Source organism: Engystomops pustulosus, chromosome 9 (assembly GCF_040894005.1).
Source record: "Engystomops pustulosus chromosome 9, aEngPut4.maternal, whole genome shotgun sequence".
Lineage (NCBI taxonomy): Eukaryota > Metazoa > Chordata > Amphibia > Anura > Leptodactylidae > Engystomops > Engystomops pustulosus.
Window position 1 is genome coordinate 82,771,792 of NC_092419.1, and position 26,704 is coordinate 82,798,495.

Consider the following 26,704-nt stretch of genomic DNA (forward strand, 5'->3'; position numbering starts at 1 on the left):
TAGAACTATATAAAATGGAAGATGTTGGGTTTTGGGGAAAAAAAGGGATTAATTCTTTGGAGCATCTGGGGGTACAGGGGGGTTACCCTCCTTTCAGTTTTGGTGTACGAAGGGGATTTTGGAGGAGAAAGATTATTTTAGGTATTGTCAATTAGCTCATGCATTTAGGAAAGAATTATATCATGACAAGTTCACGATACACAAAGGTGGTAATTGCTCTGAAATTTTAGGGTTAGAGACGTTACTTCTGAATCTGTCTAGGATTTATCGTCTGATTAAATCTGACATTGATCAGAACTTCAGCCATATAAGTCAAGTAAAATGGATAAATCAGGTTGGTTTGATCACAGCAGCACAATGGCGAGATATTTATAAAAATGTGGTTAGATCCACAATTAATTTAAATCATAGATGCACTCAACTTAATATTTTATATAGAATTTATTATTCACCATATTTGATGTTTAAAATAGGGTTAAATGAAAACTCCAACTGCAAGAGGTGCAAAAGAGTCTATGCCGACATCTTACACGTTTTATGGGATTGCCCGAAGATTAGTTTATACTGGGAGGAGGTTTTTAAGACAATAGAGCAGGGGTAGGGAACCTACGGCTCGGGAGCCAGATGTGGCTCTTTTGTTGGCTGCATCTGGCTCTCAGGCAGATCTTTAATAAATAGTGATGGCTCATGTGTGTCTCTTAGAATTATTACTGGACACAGGCAGCGATGTTACCGCTGCCTACGTCCTTTGTACGGCCCAGGTGCCATCGCCGCTATCATCTAAGCCTGGGTCAAAGATAAGAGCGTGGGAGCAATGGGGAGTTGGCTGCAGGGAGCGCTGGGAAGTGAATATTCATTTTTTATTACCTATCTACTGGGGGTATATGCTGGGGCTACCTATTTACTTGGGGGCATGTGCTGTGGGACTACCTATTTACTGGGGGTATGTGCTGGGGCTGCCTATCTATCTACTGCGAGGCATGTGGTGGGTGTCAGGATTTGGAGTAGTGAACCCCCTGGACCGCCATGGACGATGATATAAGCAGACACCTTGGACCGGAATCTAAGTGGCACCTGGTCTTCACCAGAGCCCGCCGCAAAGTAGGATGGTCTTGCTGCAGTAAGGTACCACCTGGTCGTTCCACAGGTACGACTTGTCTGCGGTGGCAGCCAAGGTTGAGGTACAGGATCACTAGAAAGTCTTGTGTTCAGGAACAGGCAGGCGGTCAAGGCAGGTGGCAAAGATGCGAGGTAGGGGACGGAGCAAGAGGTCAAGGCTGGCAGATCAGGAACAGGTCCGAGGTCAACGGAAGCTTCCTCATATCCATGAAGAACTAAGATCCAGCGGGGAACCAAGAAAGTGGGTAGCCCCAATCAGCAGAGCGCTGGCCCTTTAAATCTGCGAGTGCTGGCGCGTGCGCGCAGCCAGGACGGTAGCAGTCACATGGAGACGTGAGTGAGCTCGGAAAGGGGCGTTGCCACAGAGAGGGGCACGGGTGTGCCTGCGATCTGAGACGTAGATCGCAGGGGCACCCATGACACTGAGACTACCTATCTCCTCGGGGGCATGTGCATATTGTACGGCTCTTCCGGAATAACATTTTAAAATATGTGGCGTTCATGGCTCTCTCAGCCAAAAAGGTTCCTGACCCCTGCAATAGAGAATCAGCTTCAATGCTCCCTGCCACGAGTTGCTACTTGCGGGTTACTGGGCCTGCTTCCGATTCCCATGGACTTTAAAGCTAAAAGTGACCTAGCGCTGAAGCTTTTTTTCCTTGCTAGACTAATATTAGTCAAACATTGGAAAGATGATAAATCACCAGTGGTGAAGGAATGGAGCAATCTTGTGGAACGCACCAAAGCATATGAATGCGCGTATGAGAAACGCTATGGGAATGGTAGTAGACTGAGTTTGTTATGGGACCAGTGGAGAATCTGAAAGAATGGAGTTTTTCTTTCGTCCCGGGGTGCCCACTGGATGGGTAGTCAGGGATAAGGTAGTTAAATTTTGGTTTCCTTTCACATCTCCAGCACGGGCAGAGGGTGGTAGGGAGGGATTGGGGGGCTTGGGGGGGGGGGGGGGGCATTTGTTTGTTATATGTTAGACACTCCTAAAAGGAATGGAGTTCTCATAATATGGTCTCTTATTATGTTTAGTTGTCCCTCCCCCTATATATCTTGTATAGGTACTATTGCATTATCAAAAAAAAATATATATATATATAATAATAATAATTGTAAACAAATGTTGTCATTCTTGAAGATTGTCCATTTACTATATGATCCATGTGTATAACAGTCGCTTGATGCCGGGAGAGGGTACCTGCGCGTTCCTCATCTCCTATTTCTTGAATTTACCTGTAATAATTGAGTTTATTCAATAAAAAACTTTTTATAAAAAAAAAAAAGTAAGCGTCAGAATATTGTATTTTCAGATTTGTACAAAAGCTTTTGAATTCATTAAATCTTTTAAAGCATAATAAAACCTATATAATTTTGTTATCCTCGTGGTAGCACAATCCCAGAGGATAAAAGAGAGGTGTCATTTGGAGCGAACAGTGAAAGCCCTAACAGCAAAGCCCACAAGAAAAATTTGGAAGTTTTGTATAAATTTCCCAATATATGGCATGGCATGACTTAGAAATAATGTCCCAAGGAAGTAAAATTTGTTATGAGAAAACAAGCCCTTATACAGAAAAACATATTTAAAAAACTATGGATTTTTAAAGAAGAGGAAGAAAAAACGAAACGTAAAAATGAAAAAGGGCATGAGCAAGAAGAGGTTAATGATTGATTAAAAAATAAAGAACTGCACATTTGTTGTTTTTCATCATCCTTTATAATTTATATTATTTGTATGATAAAAATGTATACAATTTTCTGCTATATATTCCGCACCAATTCCTCATAGTTTTCTAGAGCTCTGCTTGCCGTCATTCTTTCTTCCTGTGGATACATTTCAGCTTGTGGTCATGTGATATCACACACATTCATGAATTGCTATTTCTATGGAGCTGACAGAAATTGCTGAGCAACCCAACAGAGATTAATGGAGAAGAACGGTCATGCATGGCCATCTTCTCCATTAGTCTGAAGGAGTGAAGAGTCCGATGGACTCCTCGTTTTCGCAATCTGTGGGGGTCTCAGCACTGAGACCCTCACTGATCGGCAAGTTAGGCCTAACTTTAGTTCATGGGATAATCCCCTTTAATCTTTCTATGACTGACAGACTTTTTGTCTTTGCACCATCTACTAACCTAACCCTGACATCTCCTTTTCCATCGGTGGTATCTACATGACCCCAAAAGCAGCAGATCCACTAGGGTTTTTCTGGACTCTGATCTCTTGTTTAAACCTTACATACAATCACTTGAACGTTCCTGCCGCTTGCACCTCAAAGCCATTTCTATAATCTGTCCTTTCTTGACTATGTCGCACTGATTCACTCTCCTCTCGACTATTGTAACGCCCTAGTAATCGGTCTTTGAATTACTAAACTCTCTCCTCTACAATCTATTCTTATAGCAGCAGCCAGAATAGTTTATTAGTCCTACCACTAAACTGATGCCTCTACTCCGTGTCAGTCACTGCACTGACTACCCATCACCTTCCATATTTAATTCAAATGAATCGCCCTCATCCACAAAGCTCTGCACAGCGCTGCACCTCCCTACCACTCTCACTCTATCATCCAGTCAGTGTTCTTCAATCCTCCAGGGATTTTCCTTAAAGAAAATCTACCATTTGATTTCATGCATTATGAGAATGCTGTAGCTTCACTGATACAGAAACATATCTTGTTTAATCCCTAAGCTGAGTGGTTGTGCTGAAAAAACTATTATAAAATTGTGGATTTTGGGATAGCTGGGTTGCATGCTGCCTGCCGTTCATAAACACATTATACAGAGCTTTCTGGACTGTCCAGACAGGACTAATCAATCTCAGCTGGATGACTGATACACAGCAGCTGGGGGATGGTGCAGCGATTGATTACTTGTGCTTGTCAGGCACAACACAGTGATGACATTATTCTCTGAAGCAGTACAAGAGGAGAAGCGTCACTATCCATAATTTTATAATTGAGGATAATGAGGCTCAGGGATTAAACTAGATATGTTTCTGTATCAGTGTAGCTACAGCATTCTCAAGGTATGTTTGGTTCATAATGCATGAAATCAAATTGTAGATTTTCTTTAATTCAAACTTGCCAGTCTTCCCCAGGACTTCTCCTGAGCTGAACCTATTCTCTGGAATGCACTACCTCAAAGTATCAGGCTAATATCTCACTACCAAACATTCAACATCTATGACATTCCCCAACTGCATGAAAACCTTCACTGATTTTTCATCCTATCTATGATACCTCTACCACATGATACCACTAAACAGGTTTCTCTTCAGGACGACACACCTTGGTTTCTGTAAATATTGATAGCAGTTGGTTTATTCAACATTGTTTATCTATTTATTTATTTGTTTTATTTGAATATGTACCCTATGACCTGAACAGCGCTATGATGGCGCTATATAAATCAAGCATTATCATTTTTAGAATACACACAATAACATAATTGGACCACCTCTTTAATAAGTTATGCTTAATTTTTTTTTGCTAATTTTCATAAACACAAATAAGAAAAATATGCCCTTATAGAGCCAGACTGATAAAAAATGCTGAAATAAACTATATGCGAAATAAACTATACATATAATAATAACTAGGACAATAAATATTATTAACTTTATCTATATCACATGTTCGCGCACAACTGCGCTGACAGGAAATAAAAAACGGATGTTTCTTGGAAGGCAGCAAAGAAAAGAAACTAAAGTAATCCTACAGGTCCATAAACACTTCTACTTTTGGCTGGTTAAACAACAGATAAGAAAATAGGCTTGTCACAACCACAAAGGAAAGAGAGAGCTCATGTGATACCAAAAAGTGAAGCCATGAGTAGAGAGAATGTTTGTGATCAGAGAAGGTGAAAAGTGAACATTCTCTGCATTGCTGTGGTGAAAACAAGAACGGCAGTGACCCCTAGTGGAGACATTTATAAACATACACATGAATTGAAATGCCACTGAAAATCTCGTCAATGACATCTTACAAAAGTACAAGCTGTACATGTTACATCATGTTACAATTTAAAAAGAAGAAAAACGCAGTAAATTCTGTGCTTAAACTATGAAACAACCAACATGAATTCAGACACCTACACTACAGCATATTTGGAAGAAATCTACCATCAACATCAAGCATGATAAACGAGGCTTTCCTGGGGTTGTTACCAGAGCCCCTCTGAACTCTGTGTTCACAAACTGTTACACTGTGCAGAAGCATGTCTTCCCCTCCCTGCTGCTCCCTTGGTACTTCCCCCTCTGTTTACTGTGATCTCACACAGTGGGTGGTGGAAGTACTCCTGCACAGTGTAACAGCCTGTGAAAGCTACGAAACAGATGGACTCTGGGGTAACCCAAGAGGACTTCCAGCTTATTATCATAATTTTAAAAGTTGATTTTAGAAGGAAGGAGGGTAACATGGATATATGAGTGTTCCTGGTTTATCATTCTTTATTTTGATGGCAGATTCCCTTTAATAATTTTATAAGGATAGCCCAGGATAGAAAAATTATATAAAAAAGGTGCAGATAATTGTTATAAAAATGTAATAAAAATACACACAGTGGAGTGTTGCGAATGAGGCCCTCCATCTGTATCTCCCCAGCAGGTGAGCCTGCGCAACTTGCCTCAGGGAGAATGCAGTCAGTGTTAGGCCTCAGTAGTTTTAGACCCTGTCTGTACAGCAAGGGTTAAGGTATGTGATGTTTCTTATCCAATGATATTATTCCATGTGAACTGGAGTGTGATTGGAGTGTGAGCCACCACCTGACCAGGGAATGACAAAACCCCTGGACAGGAAAGGGCAGGCTCTCTTGTGTTCCAGAAATCTCTTAGAGCACAAGCTCTTGTAATCCAGCTCCTGACAGAGGAGCACGTCTTGGAATCCAGCTCTAGAAAGCACACCTTACAGATTGTCAGTGACCAGAGAGATAGAGTGTAGCACACCGTCAGTGCTACACACAGAACACCCAGGACAAAGCTGCAGCTTCCAGTATTAGACACAGCTACATCCCAGCCTGCATCTACTACCAGGCTGGTGAACCAACTCCTGAGGATCACTCTCCAAGACCACTCCAGTAATCCGGAATCCTCCAATATTCCGCCAACTGTAACAACGTAGCCTCCGTCTGTTCCCTGGATAAGGCTGTAACACCAAGGGCGCCTCATCCATTACTCAGGGACTCATACTACAGAAAACAAAGGGGTTGCTCCAGGGGAAACCAGTACATCAGCCTTTCCCTCCATCTTTATTGCACACACCACCTTCTGTAGGACAGCCGTCCGGTTCCCATACCAAGCACCGTGACATTAGCGTGCCTAGGCCGCAACCGCCAGCCACTCTGGTAATCTGGGCCCTGGCTGCCTCCATGCCCTGAGATAAGGCTAGGCCCCGGTGAGGGATGTTGCAGCTGCAATGTTGAAAAATCTGTTTGTAAACTCATATGCAATTCACCTGATAATAATTCCTTCATAATAATTAATTGATTTAGCGCACACAGATTACACAGCGCTGCACAGTACTTGCCAAATCAGTCCCTGTCCCTATCGGGCTCACAATCTAATCAACCTACCAGTATGTTTTGGAGTCTGGAAGGTAACCGGGGGACCCGGAAGAAATATAGCGACAAACCAAAAAGACAGTTCGTGGGGATTAGACAGCTCACCCTTTTCTCATTGGAGCACAAAATCCAGTTAATGGCAGGTGCACAAAAGATCGTCCGAAGTCCACAATTTGCATCAAAGAGTAGATAATTCAGCACACTTGACCATGCTGGAGATATATACGTGCTTCCTTCTTTTTATTCAGTAGAAAAAACATGCTAGTACTATAGCAGGTACATTTAATTTGTCTCGATCTTGGCAGATGTTGACCCTGGGACTTGAATCCAGGTCCGCAGCGCTGCAAGGCTTTAATGCTAACCGCTAAGCCACCATGTGAGTCTATCACACCAAGTGAGTTCTGCATATTAAATTCTACTTATGTTACCCTTCCTTCTTGTTCCTGATTGACAGGTCTCACTGCTACAGAACATGCTACTATGTGGAACACTGAGAGAGAGCTCTGTTACATTATTGGCCACTTCATGTCATTGGACACTTCATGTGACCATCATGATGTCATCTAAGGCCCTGTTACATTTGCACAGTCTACCCCATGAATGTATCTGACCACATGAAATCACACCATGCCGCAATGAAGGATGGGGAGGACATGCTGTCAACTGTTAATCAAGCCAAATGCAATTGTCTGGCTGTCTGCTTTCAAAAATATATATCGGTTTTAGGGGTGTCTTTGCTTTTTAATCTGTTTTATTCCTACATTTTGCAGGTTGTGAATTTCTCAAAATGTGTAGCTGAAAAGCAGATATTTAGTTACCGTTTATACTCGAGTATAAGCAGATCTGAGTATAAGCAGAGACCCCTAATTTTACCACCAAAAACTGGTAAAACCTATTGACTCGAGTATAAGCCGAGGGTGGGAAATGCATTGGTCACAGACCCCCCCAGTATATAGCCAGCCAGCCCCCTATAGTATACAGCCTGCCCAGCTTGCCCCCAGTAGTATACAGCCTGCTCCCAGTAGTATACAGCCTGCTCCAAGTAGTATACAGCCTGCCCCCAGTAGTATACAGCCTTTCCCCAGTAGTATACAGCTTGCCCCCAGTAGTATACAGCTTGCCCCCCAGTAGTATACAGCCAGCCCAGCCTGCCCCCAGTAGTATACAGCCTGTCCCCAGTAGTATACAGCTTGCCCCCAGTAGTATACAGCCTGCCCCCAGTAGTATACAGCCAGCCCAGCCTGCCCCCAGTAGTATACAGCCTGTCCCCATAATATATACAGCTTGCCCCCAGTAGTATACAGCCTGCCCCCAGTAGTATACAGCCTGTCCCCAGTAGTATACAGCCTGCCCCCAGTAGTATACAGCCAGCCCAGCCTGTCCCCAGTAGTATACAGCCTGTCCCCAGTAGTATACAGCTTGCCCCAGTAGTATACAGTCTGCCCCCAGTAGTATACAGCCTGCTCCCAGTAGTATACAGCCAGCCCAGCCTGCCCCCAGTAGTATACAGCCAGCCCAACATTAAAAACATAAAAAAAAAATAAATAAACTTATATACTCACCCTCTGGTGGCCCTGATGTGCAGCGCTGCTCCCCTGATGTCAGCGCGGCTTGTCTTCTGGCTTCCGTGCCTGTCTTCTTTCTTCTCTAACATCGTGCTGGGCGCCGCCACTGCTCTCTCCCGGCCGGCAGCCGCATAGTATGACGCGCCGCGTCAGAGAAGAAAGAAGACAGGCACGGAAGCCAGAAGACGAAAAATTCTAAAGTTGTTTAAAAAATTGTTTCGCAAACCAGGGATGAAAAAAAGCTGGAACATAAAGGTCAACAGTGTGGTAGTGAAGGGATTAAAGGGGTTTTCCAGTCTACAAATAATCATGACCTATCCTAAGGATCAGGTGTTCACAACAGTGTATACACAGAGAATGGAACATGAAGCAGGCATTTCTGTTCTCAGTGTAGTGACTGATGGAAGACTGCTAAGTGCCCAGCACTGTATGAAAATTTCAGGTTTTGACATTTAAACCTAATGACAGGTTCCTGATTTATCACCACATTGAGGCATATGTCAGAGGCTTAATTAGGAGAGGTTGGGCCCCATAGCAGAATTCTGAATGGGGCCCCCCTTCCACTCCAAAGATAAACATATTTGTACACAGAAGTTTATACAATCACACACATTTATAAACTTATACACACTATATACACACATTTATATACTTATATACACACACTTATAAACTCATTTATACACATATACATACAGTATATACACATCATATACACACATCCATATACTATATAGACATCGAATAATTAAACATTCATATATGTATATATATACACATACAGCATATAAACACATATGCACATCACACATACATCATATATACAGCACACATACACATCCATACATTTATACACAAATATGCATATACTCACTGTCAGGCAGTCTATTACTTATTCCGGAGGGTCAGAGGCCACAGATCTGCCTTCATACAGCCCAGTAGCATGAATGAAGTATAAGTATGGTGCTGCTGTACTGCTCTCCCCAAACATTTCTTATCTGCTTTCCCAGCTCAGCTGTGTACTGTGAAAGATGTGCACTGTACAATGTGCAGCATAACATTTACAGTCTGGTAGATCAGCTGGCCGACCCCCTGGTACTCCAGGCCCCATAGCAGCTTATGTGGCTGCTACCTCTGTGGTTACGCCCCTGGCATATGTATTTTAACTCTGGCTTTGTGCTGGTCTTAGTGTTTTTTTTCTATTTCATACATCCAGTATTTGAGGAATTAAGGTTTGTAGTGAATATGCAACTTTTTTGACAAAAGTTTCAGAAAGTCTTATAAAAGTCTCAAACCATGGCAAACTTTAAATGGAGTTTGTCTTAGATGCAAAAAAAAGTTGCAATGGTGGACATGCGCAAAAGGAAAATCACAAATAAAGAAGAAAAAGCCAAGCCAAAAATAGATACATGTGTCAGTGAAAAACAGAAGATTTGGGGGCTTACTCAGGCAAGATGCCAGGTAGATTTTAAAACTCAATTTTTATTTAAATCACACTATGGATTTAAACAAAAAGAGCATGGGGGGGAAGGGGGGAGGTCAGTTATGAAGATGCTAAAGAAACCTGTCAGGTTTAAATGCTATAATCTAGTGACAGGTTCCCTTCCAGAATATGGCCCAGTAGTGTGGGCAAGATATATTCAGGTTTGAAGTGAGAATATCAGGTGCCATTTATTATATGGCACCAGTTTAACAGTTAATATCTCCGTTTTCCTGACACTTGGAATCACAAATTTAGATTAGTATAAAAGAGGAGACTCTCTTCTTTTCTACAGCCCCCTGAGGTGTCCCCCCTCCAGATTCTTAGCCATCTGCTTCTAGAAATCTCTAACATCTTTCATATTTATCTTCTAACATAATAATTATAAATAATAAATCCTTTATTTATATAGCACACATAGATTACGCAGAGCCGCACAGAGCTTGCCAGATCAGTCCCTGTCCCCATGGGACTCACAATCTATTCAACCTACCATTAATTTTTTGGAGTGTGGGAGGAAACCGGAGGACCCGGAGGAAATCCACGCAAACACAGAGAGAACATTAAAACTCTGTGTAGATGTTGACCAGCGCTGCAAGGCTGTAGTACTAACCACTGAGGCACCGTGCTGCCCATCAATCTCCCTATCATCTATCTCCTATAAAATTCTCCCATATTACAGTTTGTTTTACCATACTAAAGGAGCCTCTTACTGACTGTGACTGGTCATAAAATAGTTTTATTTTGGGGCCCCGATATTAGTTTTGCCCAGGGTCCCACTTTGTCTAGAACCGGTCCTGGATGGTACTAGTCGACACCCCGGACCGGAATCTCAGTGGCACCTGTTCTTCACCAGAGCCCGCCTCAAAGCGGGATGGTCTTGCTGCAGCAGGGTGCCACTAGGCCCACGGTGACAGCCAAGGTAGTACAGAGATGCAGTCCAAGCCTGGGGTGACAGAAGGAGAACAGCTTGGAGGATGAGCTGGAATTCACAGCTCCTGCTGTCCCTGCCTGTCTGTTCTGTGTGCCAGCTCTTGTGTTCCTACACAGGAGCTGGCAAACGGAACAGACAGGCAGGGACGGACTGGCACACGGAACAGGAACGCAGGAACTGGCACACGGTACAGGCAGGCAGGAACAATGACAGGAACACAGAGGAATAATGGAAACACAGAAACACGGAGGAACACTGGAAACACAGGAACATGGGAGGGCTTTCATTTAGCAGGAAATGATGTTGTAGATCAGGCAAGGCAGGAAGAGAGGTGCAGGATTATAAGGCCAAGACAGCTTACCCAGCGGCAATCAGGCGGACACTGGCCCTTTAAATATAGCAGAGCATGCTTGCCCGAGCCCTAGGAGCGGGGACATGCGCAGCCTAGTCGGACGGATGCAGACTTGTGGAAATGTAAGTCCGGGCTGGGGGTGGACGGCGCACCACACAGAGAGGCACGGGTGTGCCCACGATCCGTGACAATGATCGCGGGAGCATCCGTAACAAGCAGCAGTGCTGTGCAATGCCCATACAATACAACATAAGAAGATTCAAACTTTTCTTTGTTATGTAAAATTTTAATCTAGAGGGCGCTGTACAGCCACCCAAAACCAGGGTTAATATGATATCAGGGGGCTTATCTATCCTGTGTTTGCCCCATTTCATCTTCTCCTTGAGTTCAGATTGTCCCAATTATTGCATAACATGATATGAATTACTTCTATGAATTTATGCTATTTGCACATCAATAAGATTTGGATATTTTTAGACAAACTCCTAATATCTTTTTTTGGAATGTAATGTGGTTGTTTTGAGTTTTGTGATTGATGCTGAAGATTATAGGGGGCATACTTTTTTGGCTTCACAGTCCTTGGTATCCGTGTAGCCAATAGTGACACAGACCCTAGTGAACAATAGTCACACAGACTCCAGTAGCCATGCACAACAGTCACACAGCACTTCATGGAACTGATGCAAAATTTTCCGTGGTTATTACTCACAGACCAAAGAGTATTTCAACCCCAAAACAAAGAAAAGTCATGGTTAATTTTCATTAGACAAATGATAAATTTTGTGGCTATGTTACAGGCTGAAGAAGGAAATGTAAGTCCGGGCTGAGGACCCCTTGACGAAGGCAGCTTGCCGAAATGCGCGTCGGGGTACTTGTGCATCTTGGTGGTTACGTGTATCCTGGCACCTAGGTAATACATTTATATTGTTAGCACAAAGCTGGCTGCAAGTAGGCGCAGTGCGGCCATGACAGGCAGGGATGAGAGGAGAGAAAAATGATGGGTGGAGTGGTCTTGGGGGGTGGAGATTTTAGTACTAAGTTGATAGGTGGGTTTGAAATGGGGGGAGGAGATAGTGAGGGGTTTATATAGGAGGTTCAGGAAGGGTAGCCATCTTTTGGCTTGAGAAAATTGTCAGAGGAGGTTGTCAGTTGCCTCGCTTAGGGGCTAGGGCCTAGTAAGGGGTACGTGAGAGGGGGGGCAGGATAGGTCAGTTAGGGCCAAGATTAGGTTAGGTAGTGCAGGGGCATTTGAAGATGGCGGAGGTGGAGGCCTTTTTGGAAAAAATGAGGGAGCAGGCCAGGGCGAAGGGCCCAGAATGGGTGAGGAGCCAGATGTTGGCGATGGCTGGTGGCGACATACCTGGGCGCCCGGCGAGTTCCAGACGCTCTCGGCCTCCAGAGCGACTGAGCCCCTCCGTCTCTCCGATGCGGGGGCAGCGGAGGGCGAGTGCTGCGGCCGGCAGCGTCAGCGGTGGTCAGCGGAGGAGGTCGCGGGGCCCGGCAGGAGAAGAGGCGCAGCAGGTTCCGGCCAGCACGGAGGTCGGAGGCAGAGCCCGGGTAGAGGCGAGGACAGCGAAGATGGCGCCTACACGTGGCAGCGCGGTGAAGAGGCGGAGCGGTGGAGGATCCGGTAGGAGGGGCGGAGCAGGAGCGGTGACGCGCGAGGCAGAGGAGGTCGAGGATGACGTCGGCGATGACGAGGAGGAAGAGGAGGAGCCGGAAGTGAGAGGTCGGAGGCGGAGCGGAGGCGGCGTCACCAGGCCAGCGGTGAGTGCCAGGGAGGCCAGGGGAGCACCAGGGGGCGGCGTCACAGCAAAGAGGCGGCGGAGTGTGGAAGTGGGGAGCGGTCGCCGAGTGTTGGAGGGCAGGAGGAGGAGCCGGCTGGGAACCGCGGCTAGGCGAGGTCAGCAGGACGTTGCGGTGGGGGAGTGTGAGGACAGCTCTCCCATCAGGCGGCAGGGGGCTGGCAGCGGAGCATATAATTCCAGTCCTGAAGTGCACAGAACGGGTGCTAGGCGGGCGGCCACCGTTGGACGCAGCAGGTGTGGCAGCGGGGGGGGGGGGCAGTGCACCCCCTCTAGGAGACATTGGAGAGCCGGGGATGCATAGTGAGGGCGGGCATAGGGCTGCTGGGGGGTGTCAGCCGAGTTCGGCGGCACTCAGCAGCAGTATGGGGGGTCAGGGGGGGGATCAGTCTGTGGTGCGCGGTGTCTCCTCTGTTCTTTTTCCATTACAGGCTCGCGGCGGCGCTGAGACGGCTATTCTGGAGACATTGCGGCAGGCTTTGGGCACGGCCCAGCCAGAACAGGCTCCGGTGATGGCGGTCTCGGCAGGGGTTCCGGTGGTTTCCAACACGGCAGGAGTCGCACCGGTGCCATTGCCCGTGGCGGTGGGGGTATCGGCCTCGCCAGGAGTTGCGGCAGTTGGACAACATTCTCTGCCAGGATCCGGGATGGTCGCAGGAGCTTCCAGCTCCACAGGAGCAGCAGGTGTCTTCAGCGCTGCTCAATCAGGTGGGTCTACAGGCACACATACACTGATACAAGGAATTACACATACACCAGTAGGGCAAGGCAGCGAGCTTGTGCTGGGGGGGGGCTGAAATGGCCTCGGGGGGAGCGCTGCAGGAGATATTACAGGGAGTACAGCGGTTAGCGAAAGTAGTTGAGCAAGTTCAGGGGTCACAGCGGGCTGGGCCATTAGCGGTTTGGACTGGGGGCGTTAGCTCAGGTACGAGTACAGGGACTGGGGTGGTTGTGAGGCAGGAACAGGGAGTAACCACCGGTTCGGCAGAGACGGGGGTACAGACGGAGAAGGAGGATGCGGCTTCTAAGCCGCTGCCGGTGTCGGATGGGGCAAAAGCTAGTCTGTACATTTGTATGAGGGGGCCATTAGGGGCTCATTTAAAACCAGAGGTAAAAGAAAAGATATGGAAAAAAGAGAACCTGGACATTTTCACGTTGTTGCCGTTGGAGCGCTTTAGTGTTGAAAGGTGGGAAAAGGGAAAGGAGCATAGGAAAGAGGAGGACGAACTGGTTAAATGCGTTTGCTATATTAGCGAGCATGGTGGGCGAGAAGCGCCCTGAATGCTGTTCAGCACTGTGGTGTTACTTTGTGACGGTGTGGGATGCGTATAAAAACTATGGGGGCACAACATGGTTACAGTATGATGAGCAGTTTCGGCAGCGCATGTCAGTGCAGCCGTCATTAGAATGGGATCACAGGGATATAGATCTGTGGATGCGATTGATGACGTTGCCCAAGGTTCCAGGGAAAGGGTCGTATTTTGGGGGGGGTACAGGTGGCAGGATCGCCTTTTCAGCCAGGGCCCGACGGGGGGAAGCTTGGGAGCCCGTCGGGCGGGGTTAGAAAGGGTGTGTGCTTGCGTTTTAACGAAGGCTCCTGCACATGGGGGGTCTCATGCACTTTCCGGCATGAGTGCTCAGGGTGTGGGGGAAGTAATCACCCCTTCTCCAGATGTTTTAAGAGAAAGGGGGCTCAATTGCAGCGTAGGCCGGACCATTTTATCAGGCTGCTAAGTGAACATAGAGCGGATTTGATGGTGTGGGACAGTACAATGGCCGGACATTGTGGATGTCCGCACCAGTCTCTAACTTGGAATTGCATCTGTACACGGATGCAGCTGGAGCGGTTGGTTATGGGGCTTTCTTTGACGGAGAATGGTGTGCTGGGCAATGGCCCAAGCAGTGGGTGGAAAAGGGCCTGACGGCTAATCTGTGCTTGTTGGAACTGTTCCCGATTGTTATGTCAGTTGAGCTGTGGGGGTGCCAGCTAGCGGACAAGTGTGTTGTGTTTCATTGCGATAACATGTCGGTAGTACAGGTAATCAACCAGCAGACGGCATCTTCTCCTGAAGTGATTGTCTTGCTGCGACACTTAGTGTTGCGCTGCCTGGATTGGAATGTGATGTTTAGGGCGGTTCATGTTCCAGGAGTGGATAACACTATAGCGGATGCTCTATCTCGCCTACAGCTGAAAAAATTCAGGGAACTGGTGCCGGGGGCGGCGAAGGAGCCGAAGTTGTGCCCGGAAGCGGTTTGGGAGTTGGTAACTTAAGGATTTTGTATTGGATTCAGAGATCGTTGGCGCCAGCCACATGGTTGGCGTATCAGAAGGTATGGAAGGCGTGGTTTCTTTTTCAGGATGACTGGTGTGCTGGAGGGTTGCCTTGGGTCAGAGGGGAGGCAGTTATTTGTTACATTTCGGAGTTGTTAGAGAAGGGCGTATCTAGGGCTGGGGTTCAGAGGTCATTGGCGGCACTATCATTTTTGTTTAAACTTTGGGGAGGGGTGGATGATACACAGTCGTTCATGGTAAGGCAGGCGGTTAAAGGGTACGTCAAGCAGGGTGGTCTCCCTGATGGCAGGAGGCCTGTGTCATTTAACTTATTGCACAAACTGTTGGGGATGTTGCCGGCGGTGTGCGTGTCAGAGTATGAGCGCGTTTTGTTTAGCGTGGTTTTTTCCTGGGCATTTTTTGGGGCTTTTCGGGTGGGGGAGTTGGTTAGTCCCAGAAAAAGTAGCCCGGGGGGGATACAGGTGCATCATGTGGTAATGGGGATGGATGAGTTGCGGATTACATTGGTGGGGTCAAAAACTGATAAGCTGGGTAAGGGTTTTTTGGTTTCATTGCGCAGATTGGAGGTTCAGTTGGTTTGCCCGGTGGCAAAATATGAGGCTTTCGTGCAGGTGCGCGGGGGAGCAGCCGGCTCCTTGTTTATCCATGCTGATGGGTCGCCATTGACTAGATATCAGTTTGTAGCGGTATTTCGGGCATGCATAAGGAGATTGGGGTTAAGAGAAGGGGAATATTGTTCACATTCCTTCCGTATAGGCGCAGCTACGGAGGCGGCTAGATGGGGTATGTCTGAAAACGAGGTAAAGCGCATCGGTAGGTGGGAGTCGCGGCGCTTCCGGTCATATGTGCGTATGCATAGAGTAGAGCGTTAGGGGGTAGGCTTTGCAGGAGTAGGGAGAGGCAGGTGCGTCTATCTGGCTGGGTGTGGGTTATTGTGTTTAATTGTTTGTTCATCACGGATAGGTTCACGCAAGTGCGTGGTTTGGATGTTTGACCATTCCTTTATCTATTGGGCGGAGAAGCGAGCGCAGCTGCGCTTAGGTGGTAGGTCATTGGGGCTGGATGAGGAAATGGTAAGTGTTCCATGGTTTGGCTTTAGGGGATTGTTCTGGGACAAGGTAAGGTTCCGATTAGAGGGGGCTTTTAAGAAATGGGGAGTGCCAGATGTGTTGGTGTTGCATGTGGGGGGCAACGATGTTGGCAGTTTTCGATGCGGCCATTGATTAAAACGATAAAAAGGGTTTTGTTATGGATGTTGGACGAGCATGCGGAATGTCTGTTGGTTTGGTCTGAGATGGTCCGCAGATTGAGGTGGAGAGAGGCAGTGTCTGTGCCAGCACTGAACCGTACCCGGAAAAAGATCAATAAAAGTGTGTCGAAGTTTGTGCGCCTGAATGGAGGTTTAGTGGTGCGGCATGATTTGCTTGAGGAGGAAGTGAGTTATACGGGCCCGGATGGTGTACATCTGACGGATTTGGGATTGGATGTGTTCAACTACGGTTTGGCTGAAGCGGCTGGCTTTTCTGTTCGGGTGTGGAGGGGCATGCCGGCTTAAGGGGTCAAGCCGCCATGCGGTGGCGGGGGCGGGGTTCTTGGCAACAGCTAATTCAACTGGTAAAGTGGATAACAAGTTGAGGAAAAGATGGTGTGGTTATTTTTAAGTATGGAAGTTAAGAGGATTTATGCCAGGATCCTTCAGGGGGGTGGCCTCCCCTTTTAGGACCTGGTTGGTTTTATTAAATTGGATGGTTAGTCACCTCTGCTCACGCCACTTGCTAGGAGGTTGGCGGCTAGTGGTTTTGGTAGCTGTGACATCGCACGCCGATCGTGCTTTCTGAGCATATATATAATGGTATATAAAGGCACCGGACGAATATGATTATGGAAATATTGGTGGCAATTTTTGGAAGCTGTTGTCAAGGACTCTGCTCACCCATCATTTTAATTTGAAAAAATTTTTATATTTTGTGTTTTTAATAAAGTTTGTTTTTTACAGATTGTAAACATTTTCAATAAAGGCTGTGACCAATCACCTTCCAACTCAAAAAAGTTGTATGTATGTTTATTTAGATAGAAGGGGTTGGTCAGGCAGAATTCTTTTACTTTCCTTTCTTCTCTAATCGTACCGAGTCAGCAATTGCCTGGGTCATGTTAGCACGAAGCTGGCTGCAAGTAGGCGCAGTGCGGCCATGACAGGCAGGGATGAGAGGAGAGAAAAATGATGGGTGGAGTGGTCTTGGGGGGTGGAGATTTTAGTACTAAGTTGATAGGTGGGTTTGAAATGGGGGGAGGAGATAGTGAGGGGTTTATATAGGAGGTTCAGGAAGGGTAGCCATCTTTTGGTTTGAGAAAATTGTCCCACCCACCCTCCCTTAGTTTTGTTTGTATCAGGGTCACTCATGTGGTTTCTGGGAGACGGGATACAAGTAGTTATATATTCCTTTGTCAAGTTGGGTAGGGTCAGGTGAGTTTAGGATGTGTGGCGGGGGCGGGGTTCTTGGCAACAGCTAATTCAACTGGTAAAGTGGATAACAAGTTGAGGAAAAGATGGTGTGGTTATTTTTAAGTCCGGAAGTTAAGAGGATTTATGCCAGGATCCTTCAGGGGGGTGGCCTCCCCTTTTAGGACCTGGTTGGTTTTATTAAATTGGATGGTTAGTCACCTCTGCTCACGCCACTTGCTAGGAGGTTGGCGGCTAGTGGTTTTGGTAGTTGTGACATCGCACGCCGAGCGTGCTTTCTGAGCATATATATAATGGTATATAAAGGCACCGGACGAATATGATTATGGAAATATTGGTGGCAATTTTTGGAAGCTGTTGTCAAGGACTCTGCTCACCCATCATTTTAATTTGAAAAAATTGTTATATTTTGTGTTTTTAATAAAGTTTGTTTTTTACAGATTGTAAACATTTTCAATAAAGGCTGTGACCAATCACCTTCCAACTCAAAAAAGTTGTATGTATGTTTATTTAGAAGGGGTTGGTCAGGCAGAATTCTTTTACTTTCCTTTCTTCTCTAATCGTACCGAGTCAGCAATTGCCTGGGTCATGTCCATTTAACAGTTTTTTATTTACCAGATTTTGTTATCATGTCTGTGCCTGTGTTGTATTGCAGTCTCCCCATAGGCCCAGGAGATAGAACACATGCTATTGTGCATTGACAATTTTACACCACTATGCCACCTGATGCTTTTATGTTACTTGTCCAGCATTAGTTGTTACCCCCCTCCCAAAAAAAGAATGTCTGCTTTACATTTTTGATTATGTATGTTTTTATGATATTTCATTTGATCAATAAAACTCTTTTTGCTACATACTTTTCCTAACAACATAGTGTTTGTGCATATCTGGTGTTTTGTGTGTTGAGTAGGTTTTTTAGCGATGCTAAGATTGCGCGTCTGAAATCATGAATTTTTTGAGGCGCACCTTTAATATAGTGGGTGTGACACGATTTGAAAGTTAAATAGGGCGCAGTCCAAAGAGTCCGACGGCACACCTCCTAATTTGTGTCTCATGGAAGCCAACGCAGCTGTGCCACAAAAGGGTCGCATGCGCCACAATCCCAGCGCACACACTTCTTAAATACCTGTGCAAGCCGTTTTAGCAATGAAGAACACGCAAAGTCCAACAAAAGTGCACAGCACAACCCTTAGTAAATGAGCCCCATTGAGACAAATGCTTCAAGCGGTTTTGGCGGCCACATTTAAACAATTAACACCAACAATCGGTGCCAGCATCAATTGCATGTTATGGTTTGGGTCCAGGTTCGGGACCCAAACAGATTTTTCAAGTTCTTTAACGAGTCCACTCAACAATATTTAACAACAGCATTTTATTTGCTTTTAATTAATTTCTTTTTTGTATCTTATATAATTTTTTTTAATAGTAGGACAAATGTCCTAATATTACAGCAATTTTGCAGCCCTCTACCCCTCACTATCCCCATTTTAGGGTCTTAAGGTTTAGGTCTTCATTGATTTCAATGGGCTGTGGGTTGAGGGTCAAGTTCGGGAAAGTCCAGGTAACCAAACTTTCTCCTGAAGTTTGGCAGAACTAGTTGAACCTGAACTTCCATATTCATCACTCATCTTGAATTAATAGTCTGACTGGTCCCAGCGTGTGTTAACCCATTAGGTGCTTTCAACAAATGCAATGGCAGGATTTAAATGACTGCGTACATAGACGCAGCCATCTTTGACCTAGCTGGCACCCTCTGTGACATCATCAGGAGCACTGACTGGTTGCTATGACAGCCAGGAACCTTACAGGAGGTCTGGTGTCTGTAATAGCAAGATCTGTAAAGGAGCAGGCTGTTGGGCATTTTTAAAGATCCCATTATTTTACAACATACTGTAATACAGTAGTACTGAAGTATCACACCCCCTAGGCTCCAGTAATTTAAATAAAAGTTGATAAATAGGTTAAATAGTCCTAAAAATGGTAGCAATGAAACATCAACTCATCTAGTAAAAAATGACATCTTACACAGGTTCATATGCCAAACTATGAAAAAGTTATTGTTTCCAGAATATGGCAATACCAAGACTTTTTTTGTACAAAAGGTTTTAATTTTCTTAAATGTATTAAAACCTCTAAACATTTATATCGTACCGACCAAAAGAATAAATTATTGGTGTCATTTGGAGTGTACAGTGAAAGCAGTAAAAACAGAGCCCACAGGAATAGGGCGCAATATGGCAAATGTGTTTTTTTCAGCTTCCCAGTACACATGAAATATAAAATACTGACACTAGGAAGTACAATTTATGATGCAGAAAACAAGCCCCGATATATGGAAAAAAAAAAAAGTTATGGACTTTTGAAGATGGGGGTGCGAAGGGGTCCATAGGCAGCAAGGGGTCATTGAGAGAATGTGAAATCAGTACTGAGCACTGTGTCAAAATAAGAAATTTGGATAGTAAAGCCAATTTTAGGCCGGTGTTACAAACAGTAGTGGCCCAGTGGAATGGGAGGCAGCATCATGACAAATTGGTGGTAGTCTGACAAATAAAAGTAGGAGCAGATGGCAGCAGTCGTGTGGCAGAATAATAACATTACTGTACAGTACATGTCCAGAAATAATGGGCAAATTGTACTGGCAGAAATCTGCGGCATCGAGCAGAGGTATATTGATATCCTGCTGAATTCACTTTTGATCTATCTTGATGAATGTTAGTTATTCCAAACTTGTGTAGAAAGGCGTGTTTTTTTGGGGGTAACAATGTCTACTGCCGCACAAAACCCTCTTTGGTGCCATACTACTGGTTGGTCAGCTTGCACAGAGCAAACTCATCTAGTTGCGGCCACCATTCTAGTTTGAATTCCCAGTAGTCTCGATTGCTATCTCTACATTGTACCTATAACCTGATCAGTGGCTTCTTACAGAGCTAACAAATTATGAAGCAAGCAAATTATGGATTTTGTCTGGACTGGAACCAAGCATTTTTGGGGGCTGTCAAAGCCTAGGGCCCCTTTCACACTTAATTTTTTTTGCCATTGCACTCTGAGACACATGCAAGTGCAATGTATTTTTCACTGATCAATTACCATAGAAAATATACACCACAGCCAAGAGTCTTTTTCATGCTCGTTGTCTGTGCCTGAAAAATACAATTGAAAATGCATTGAAAACACCAAAAAAAAGCGCATGAAAAACTAAGACATTGAACAAACTCTGACTGAAAACTGATTAAAAAAATGTAATTTTTTCTCTGACCAAACCCTGATTGCATTCTGATGAAACTCGATCTGCAACGCAAGTGTGAAAGGGGTCTTAGACATAACAGGAGCTGGCTAGCAGCCTAGTGGCTATTTTCAGGTCATCACCAGGGCCATATTCAGTTGTGATGCTGCCCTAGGCACCCTCAGTGCTTACGCCCTCTATTGGTGATGCCAAGCTAAGGCCTCTGCCCATAACCCTCACCACGTTACTAGAAGAGAGCAGAGCTGGACCCAGGAGGAGTCTCTCCAATGAACCACTACAAGCATCAGATGCTAAGCACAAAATCCTTTAGGCTGCGTTCACACGATGCTATTTAATTATGTTCATGCAATCTGAGCACAGTGGGGAGTAGTTTCTCCCTATCACATCTTTGTTTACACTAAAACGCTTGCGATCGGGAATGTGCACCATGTGTTTTGCATTGTGCACATAAAATTGGGAGACTTTCCTTTCCACTGTGCTTGAATTGTATTCATAAATGGAATTCAAACGCAGTGTGTGAACGGAACCATAGGGAATCTAAGTGTGAGCCCTAAGCCAACTAAAGCTAGCCCCACTAACCCTAAGCTACCGAGTGGCTAACAAATACATTGCCATCCCTAATTAAAGGGGTTGACCTAGGAGGGTCAAGGCAGCAGTACTTACACCCCCCACTAGCACTCCAGTCTAGTGATGTGCCAGAGGCATACAGAGAAGTAGCAGTGATATCACAACCAGAGTGGCAGCTGCTGCAGAGGCTTACACTGGCCCAAGGCAGAGGCTGCATAGGGAGTACTGTGGTTGTGACATAACTGCTGCATCTCTGGGGGTGATGCACAGCGCTGGTCTGGAGCACAACACAGGGGTAAGTACCACTTCTTTCTTGTTATTACAGCTTCCCCACTGTGTGTGTGTAAATATAGCCCTGCACTGGCAATAGTTAATGTTCCTGCCCCATGTAGCCATCAGTCACTGTGCCTGCACCAGTAGCCAATCATCATAGTCACAGTGCTGCCCCTAGTAGTCACAGGGCTGCCCCAAGTAGTCACAGGGCAACCCCAAATAGTGCCAGTGCTGCCCCCTCTACTTACAGTGCTGTACCAAGTAGTCACAGTTATGCCCTTAGTAGCCAGTGCTCTCCCCTTCCCCCTGTAGTCACAGTAATACCCCCATGCCAATTGAAAAAAAAAATTTCACTTTCATCATACCTCCAGTGCACGTGACTTATGATGGTGTCAGTCTGCGCTGTGTCAGTTCCAGCCATCGGCTATTAACCCACACTTGCAGTCTGTTTGACAGGGAGCAGCGAAGCAAGGGAGCTGAGAGCTCCCGTGCTCTGCTGCCTCAGGTACAGGTACAAGTGCTATCTGGCACTTGAGCCATTTCCCGCCCCCGGAGCGGTTTTCGGAACAGTGGTGCAGTTGTCTGTTCGACCAACATAAGCCATAATTCCACTTTGTCCACATAGATTTGATCATCTTCAACAAAGACTATGCTGCATTATCCATCACCAGCCACCACCTTTATGTATAGAGTGATAGGCCTATCTGAATAGATGGCCTTTTAGGGCACGTTTGAAACCTTGGTAGTTGGGCATAGGATAGGGCATTCCAAAGAATTGGAGCCACTCAGATGACATCAGCGGGAGTTTCGGATTAAGGGGAAGCAGGAGAGGTAGGGACCAGGGTTGAGAGAAGCGATTTGGCTAAAGTAGAAACTGATTAGAACATCAGGAAAACTTTGGTTTTTAACAAATACAAATTCCAATGCAAATCATGGCAATTCATTTTTCATTAAAATCATGGCTAACATGCTGCTGTTGTTGCAGCTCTTGCAGGAGTAACATTCTTTCTGTGCTGTGTCAAAGAGGGCTGACCCATGCCCCCTGCATGGCACATGAGTTGAATCTAGTTGTCAAAGTAAAAGGGGTATGCCCAAGAAAGAAAATTCTCAAATTTCAATCCCCTATCACAATACACAATAAAGATGATTTTTAACCCCTTACTTTACAATTTTACTTAAGTTTTACAACTTTACAAGGTTCATTGCTGTTTTAGCTCCCTAGGTTGGTCAGTGTAAAATTACAGAGCGTGGACGGGGACTCTGTGAGTAGATACTTCATGATTTCTCTAGTTCTATGAGGTGCTGTGTGCTGAAATTGTGGTTAGATTATCAGGGTACAGGTTTATATACACTTTCATTTAGCTTCTGAACATTCTACTAGTATCTGACACTTGGAAAGAGATATGAGACAGCTCAGAGATGAGAGATGATGAGATCCAGAGCAGCATCTGGCATGATCGCCGCTGGTAGTATGGACTCACCAAACGCTGCCAAGTCTTCGGTACATTTAAGGCACCAACGTAATTGATAAGCAGAGTGGTGCAGCAAATCGGGCCTGTGCGCACCACTCTGCAGGACACAGACGTGCTGGCCTGTGTCACTACACATCATGCGGCTGCCAGCGGGAGAGGAGCTGCGGGGGAGCACAGGGGCTAAGGTTGATTTAAAGGGGCAGTTCAAATGGCGCTAGTCTTCTCCTAAACGTCTCTTCTCTTCATCCTCATTCATTGCCCTCTCTCAGCTGCTCCCTCCTCCCCACTTAGGGTGATGCCACATGTGCGCTTTGTCTGCTTTTGCAAATGCACACAAAGCCGCACCCACCGGAGCGGGCCGCGGCCCGATCGCATCAGCGTTTCTATGGAAACTCCTGGAATCGGGAACGAGCCGCCGGTGTTTTGCATTAAATTAACGCAAAACACCGGCGGCTCGTTCCCGATCGCAGGCGTTTCCATAGAAACACTGATGCAATCGTGCCGCGGCCCGCCCCGGTGGGTGCGGCTTTGCCTGCGTTTGCGTTTGCAAATGCAGACAAAGCGGCACGTGTGACATCAACCTTACGTGTTTGAGAAGTGCAGGGCTGACAGCCTTTCTCCTTGTTATCTCTGCAGAGCAGTAGTAAACTTTATGGACAGAATACTATCCGAATACCATAAAATAAATTATTCTGCAGTGACCTTGTCTGACCATTGAAGAGAGAGCACAGTTGTCTACTTCTTATTTTATGGACAATATTTTAACGAAAAAAAACCTTAAAGGATGTGTGGACAACTGTTAGCCAGGAGAATTTTATTCCCAGCCGCATACTGAGGAATTTCATATAAAATGAACTTGTAGTTGTAGTTTCACAACAGCTGAGTGCTGAATGTCGCTGACCCCTATGCTAGGACATGTGACGCTACAATTCTTCTGAATTGTCTCTTTTGGATTAAACTTCACAAGGATCCGGGCTTGAGTCATAGACATGTAATCTAATACTCACAACTTTGTGTCCTACGTAAAGTGTAAATGAGTACTGTGTGGGCACAGTTACTATATCAGAGAAATATTTTGGATAGTGTCCAGAAGCATGCCTGCAGGAAGAGGGCTGGGTGGGTGAGAAGGTATTGTAGGGATTATAGAAGGAAATGCAGAGTAGGCCCACACATCACTATGATTTCCTTTCAGCTGCCTATTCAGTTACTGTATATGCTGAGCGAGCAGACAGCGCTCAAATCAAGGGCAACTGTATGATATCATAAGCTTAAGTGTCTACAATGCAAGTACATTTTACAAGAAACAGGGCATTGAAGGCTGAAATATAGGTAAATGGTCAATTTTTATCCATGTTATAATTTTCGTCATAAAAACCTGCAGCAGTAGTGATTCAGAATATATACAAGATGTAATGAACCATTAAGACAACCGTCATGTATGACTTTACCCTAAGGCCATGAAGCTTTGTACTAAAGAGTAATATACACTCACTGTCTCACTGTATGGTGTTGTGAGAGGTAAGACACAACTTGCATAGACACTTGTGAAGTTCCTTGGCTGCTGCGACACCATAAAATGGTAACAACTCTTCCATTAACATTGTATAAGTCAATAGTGCTGATGATAATAGTAAACATTGTTAAATACTTTATTAGGGCAAATTCACATGGCCGTCTGCGGGAACGTACATGCGGCCGCAAATTTGCGGCCGCATGTACGTCCCCATAGACGGCAATAGCGGCGCGGCGCAGATACGGTGCCACACATGTGTGGCACCGATCCGGCCCGCACACCGCAAAAAGATAGAGCATGCTCTATCTTTTGGCGTGTGTGCGGCCGTGCGCCACTATTCTCTATGGAGGGAGGAGGGGCCGCCTCCTCCTCCTCTCCAGCACACGGCGGTATGCCCGCACGGCGGGCATACCGCTGTGTGAATGTACCCTTAGAGTAAAATGTTTCTGTTTCCTTTCCCCCCTGCCATTTTATGAAGTTTGTGTAAATCATTTTTCTGTCCTGTACATCACTGAGATCTCAGAGATAAAGGAATCTAATAAAGTGTGTAATGACTTTGCTCTTCACAGTCAGTCTCTGGATAGTCCAATTTCCTTACAAAGCTTAAATTATCAAGTGAAATATTCTGTAGGAAAGAGTTTATAATTAGCCTCTTGCCATTATCTGTCTGCAGTGGATGGACTACAGAAAGCTTTCAGATACACTGCTCCCTACAGGAGTAAGAGCTGCCATTGTGATTGGCTATGCTTTGGTTGTCTATTAGGATATCCTCCTTTTGATTGAAAACAATTATTTGGGTTGCAGTGTAATGACTCATCACCTCAAGGCTATCTGACCTGAAGAAGACTACATTCTATATTGAAATGCAATGTTTTATTCATTCAATAAAATTCAAGGAGACCTAATCATGTTGTGATTAGAGATGAGCGAACATGCTCGTCCGAGCTTGATGCTCGGTCGAGCATTAGGGTACTCGAAACTGCTCGTTGCTCGGACGAATACTTCGCCCGCTCGAGAAAATGGCAGCTCCCGCCGTTTTGCTTTTTGGCGGCCAGAAACAGAGCCAATCACAAGCCAGGAGACTCTGCACTCCACCCAGCATGACGTGGTACCCTTACACGTCGATAGCAGTGGTTGGCTGGCCAGATCAGGTGACCCTGGGATAGACTAGCCGCTGCCCGCGCTGCTCGGATCATTCTGTGTCTGGATGCCGCTAGGGAGAGAGCTGCTGCTGGTCAGGGAAAGCGTTAGGGTGTTCTATTAGCTTACTGTTAGGCAGGAGTGATTCTCCAAGAACCCAACAGCCCTTCTTAGGGCTACAATAACGTTATACTTTTTTTTTTTATTTGCAGCTAGTACCATATTGTGAGGAATTTGCAGGGGGACTTGCTACCGTTGTGTTTAGCTCTTAGTGACACACATATCCACCTCAAACACCAAAGTGGGAAAATTTATTAGGGGTTTGATTTCAATTAGGCACAGTCTGCCATTTACTTTTTATTTTACGTTTATTTTTTTAATAACTCAGTGTCATCTCATCTTGCATAGTAGTGTGCTTTCATACTTGGCTAGAAAATAGCCATAGGAGAATCCAAACGGCTTACTTACGCCTACAGTAGCGTTATATATATTTGATTTCTGGTTGATCTGCTGGTGGCTGTACTTGCTGCAGTGCATCTACTAGCAAATTGTGAGCAATTTGTAGTGAGACTTGCGACCGCTGTGTTTTGCGCTTAGTGACGCACATATCCATTGCAAAGACCGAAGTGGGAAAATTTATTAGGGGTTGGATTTCAATTAGGCACAGTCTGCCATTTACTTTTTATTTTACGTTTATTTTTTTAATAAATCAGTGTCATCTCATCTTGCATAGTAGTGTGCTTTCATACTTGGCTAGAAAATAGCCATAGGAGAATCCAAACGGCTTACTTACGCCTACAGTAGCGTTATATATATTTGATTTCTGGTTGATCTGCTGGTGGCTGTACTTGCTGCAGTGCATCTACTAGCAAATTGTGAGCAATTTGTAGTGAGACTTGCGACCGCTGTGTTTTGCGCTTAGTGA

At 45.5% G+C, this 26,704-nt stretch overlaps 1 protein-coding gene across 1 annotated transcript; it reads left to right on the forward strand.

Annotated features, from left to right (window-relative positions):
* Positions 1 to 13,123: 13,123 nt before the first annotated feature.
* LOC140077248 (uncharacterized) lies at positions 13,124 to 16,753 on the forward strand. Its single transcript, XM_072124237.1, has 2 exons — positions 13,124 to 13,524; positions 15,005 to 16,753. The coding sequence occupies exons 1-2, from the start codon at positions 13,182 to 13,184 to the stop codon at positions 15,979 to 15,981; spliced, it is 1,320 nt and encodes a 439-aa protein (XP_071980338.1). The 5' UTR covers positions 13,124 to 13,181; the 3' UTR covers positions 15,982 to 16,753.
* Positions 16,754 to 26,704: the final 9,951 nt, after the last annotated feature.

Excerpts from the sequence above, each read along its gene's own strand:
- LOC140077248 (XM_072124237.1), top strand. The coding sequence starts at position 13,182 with ATGGGGGGTCAGGGGGGGGATCAGTCTGTGGTGCGCGGTGTCTCCTCT. Across the intron at positions 13,525-15,004 it reads CTTCAGCGCTGCTCAATCAG|CTGAAAAAATTCAGGGAACT; the intron begins GTGGGTCTACAG and ends TCTCGCCTACAG.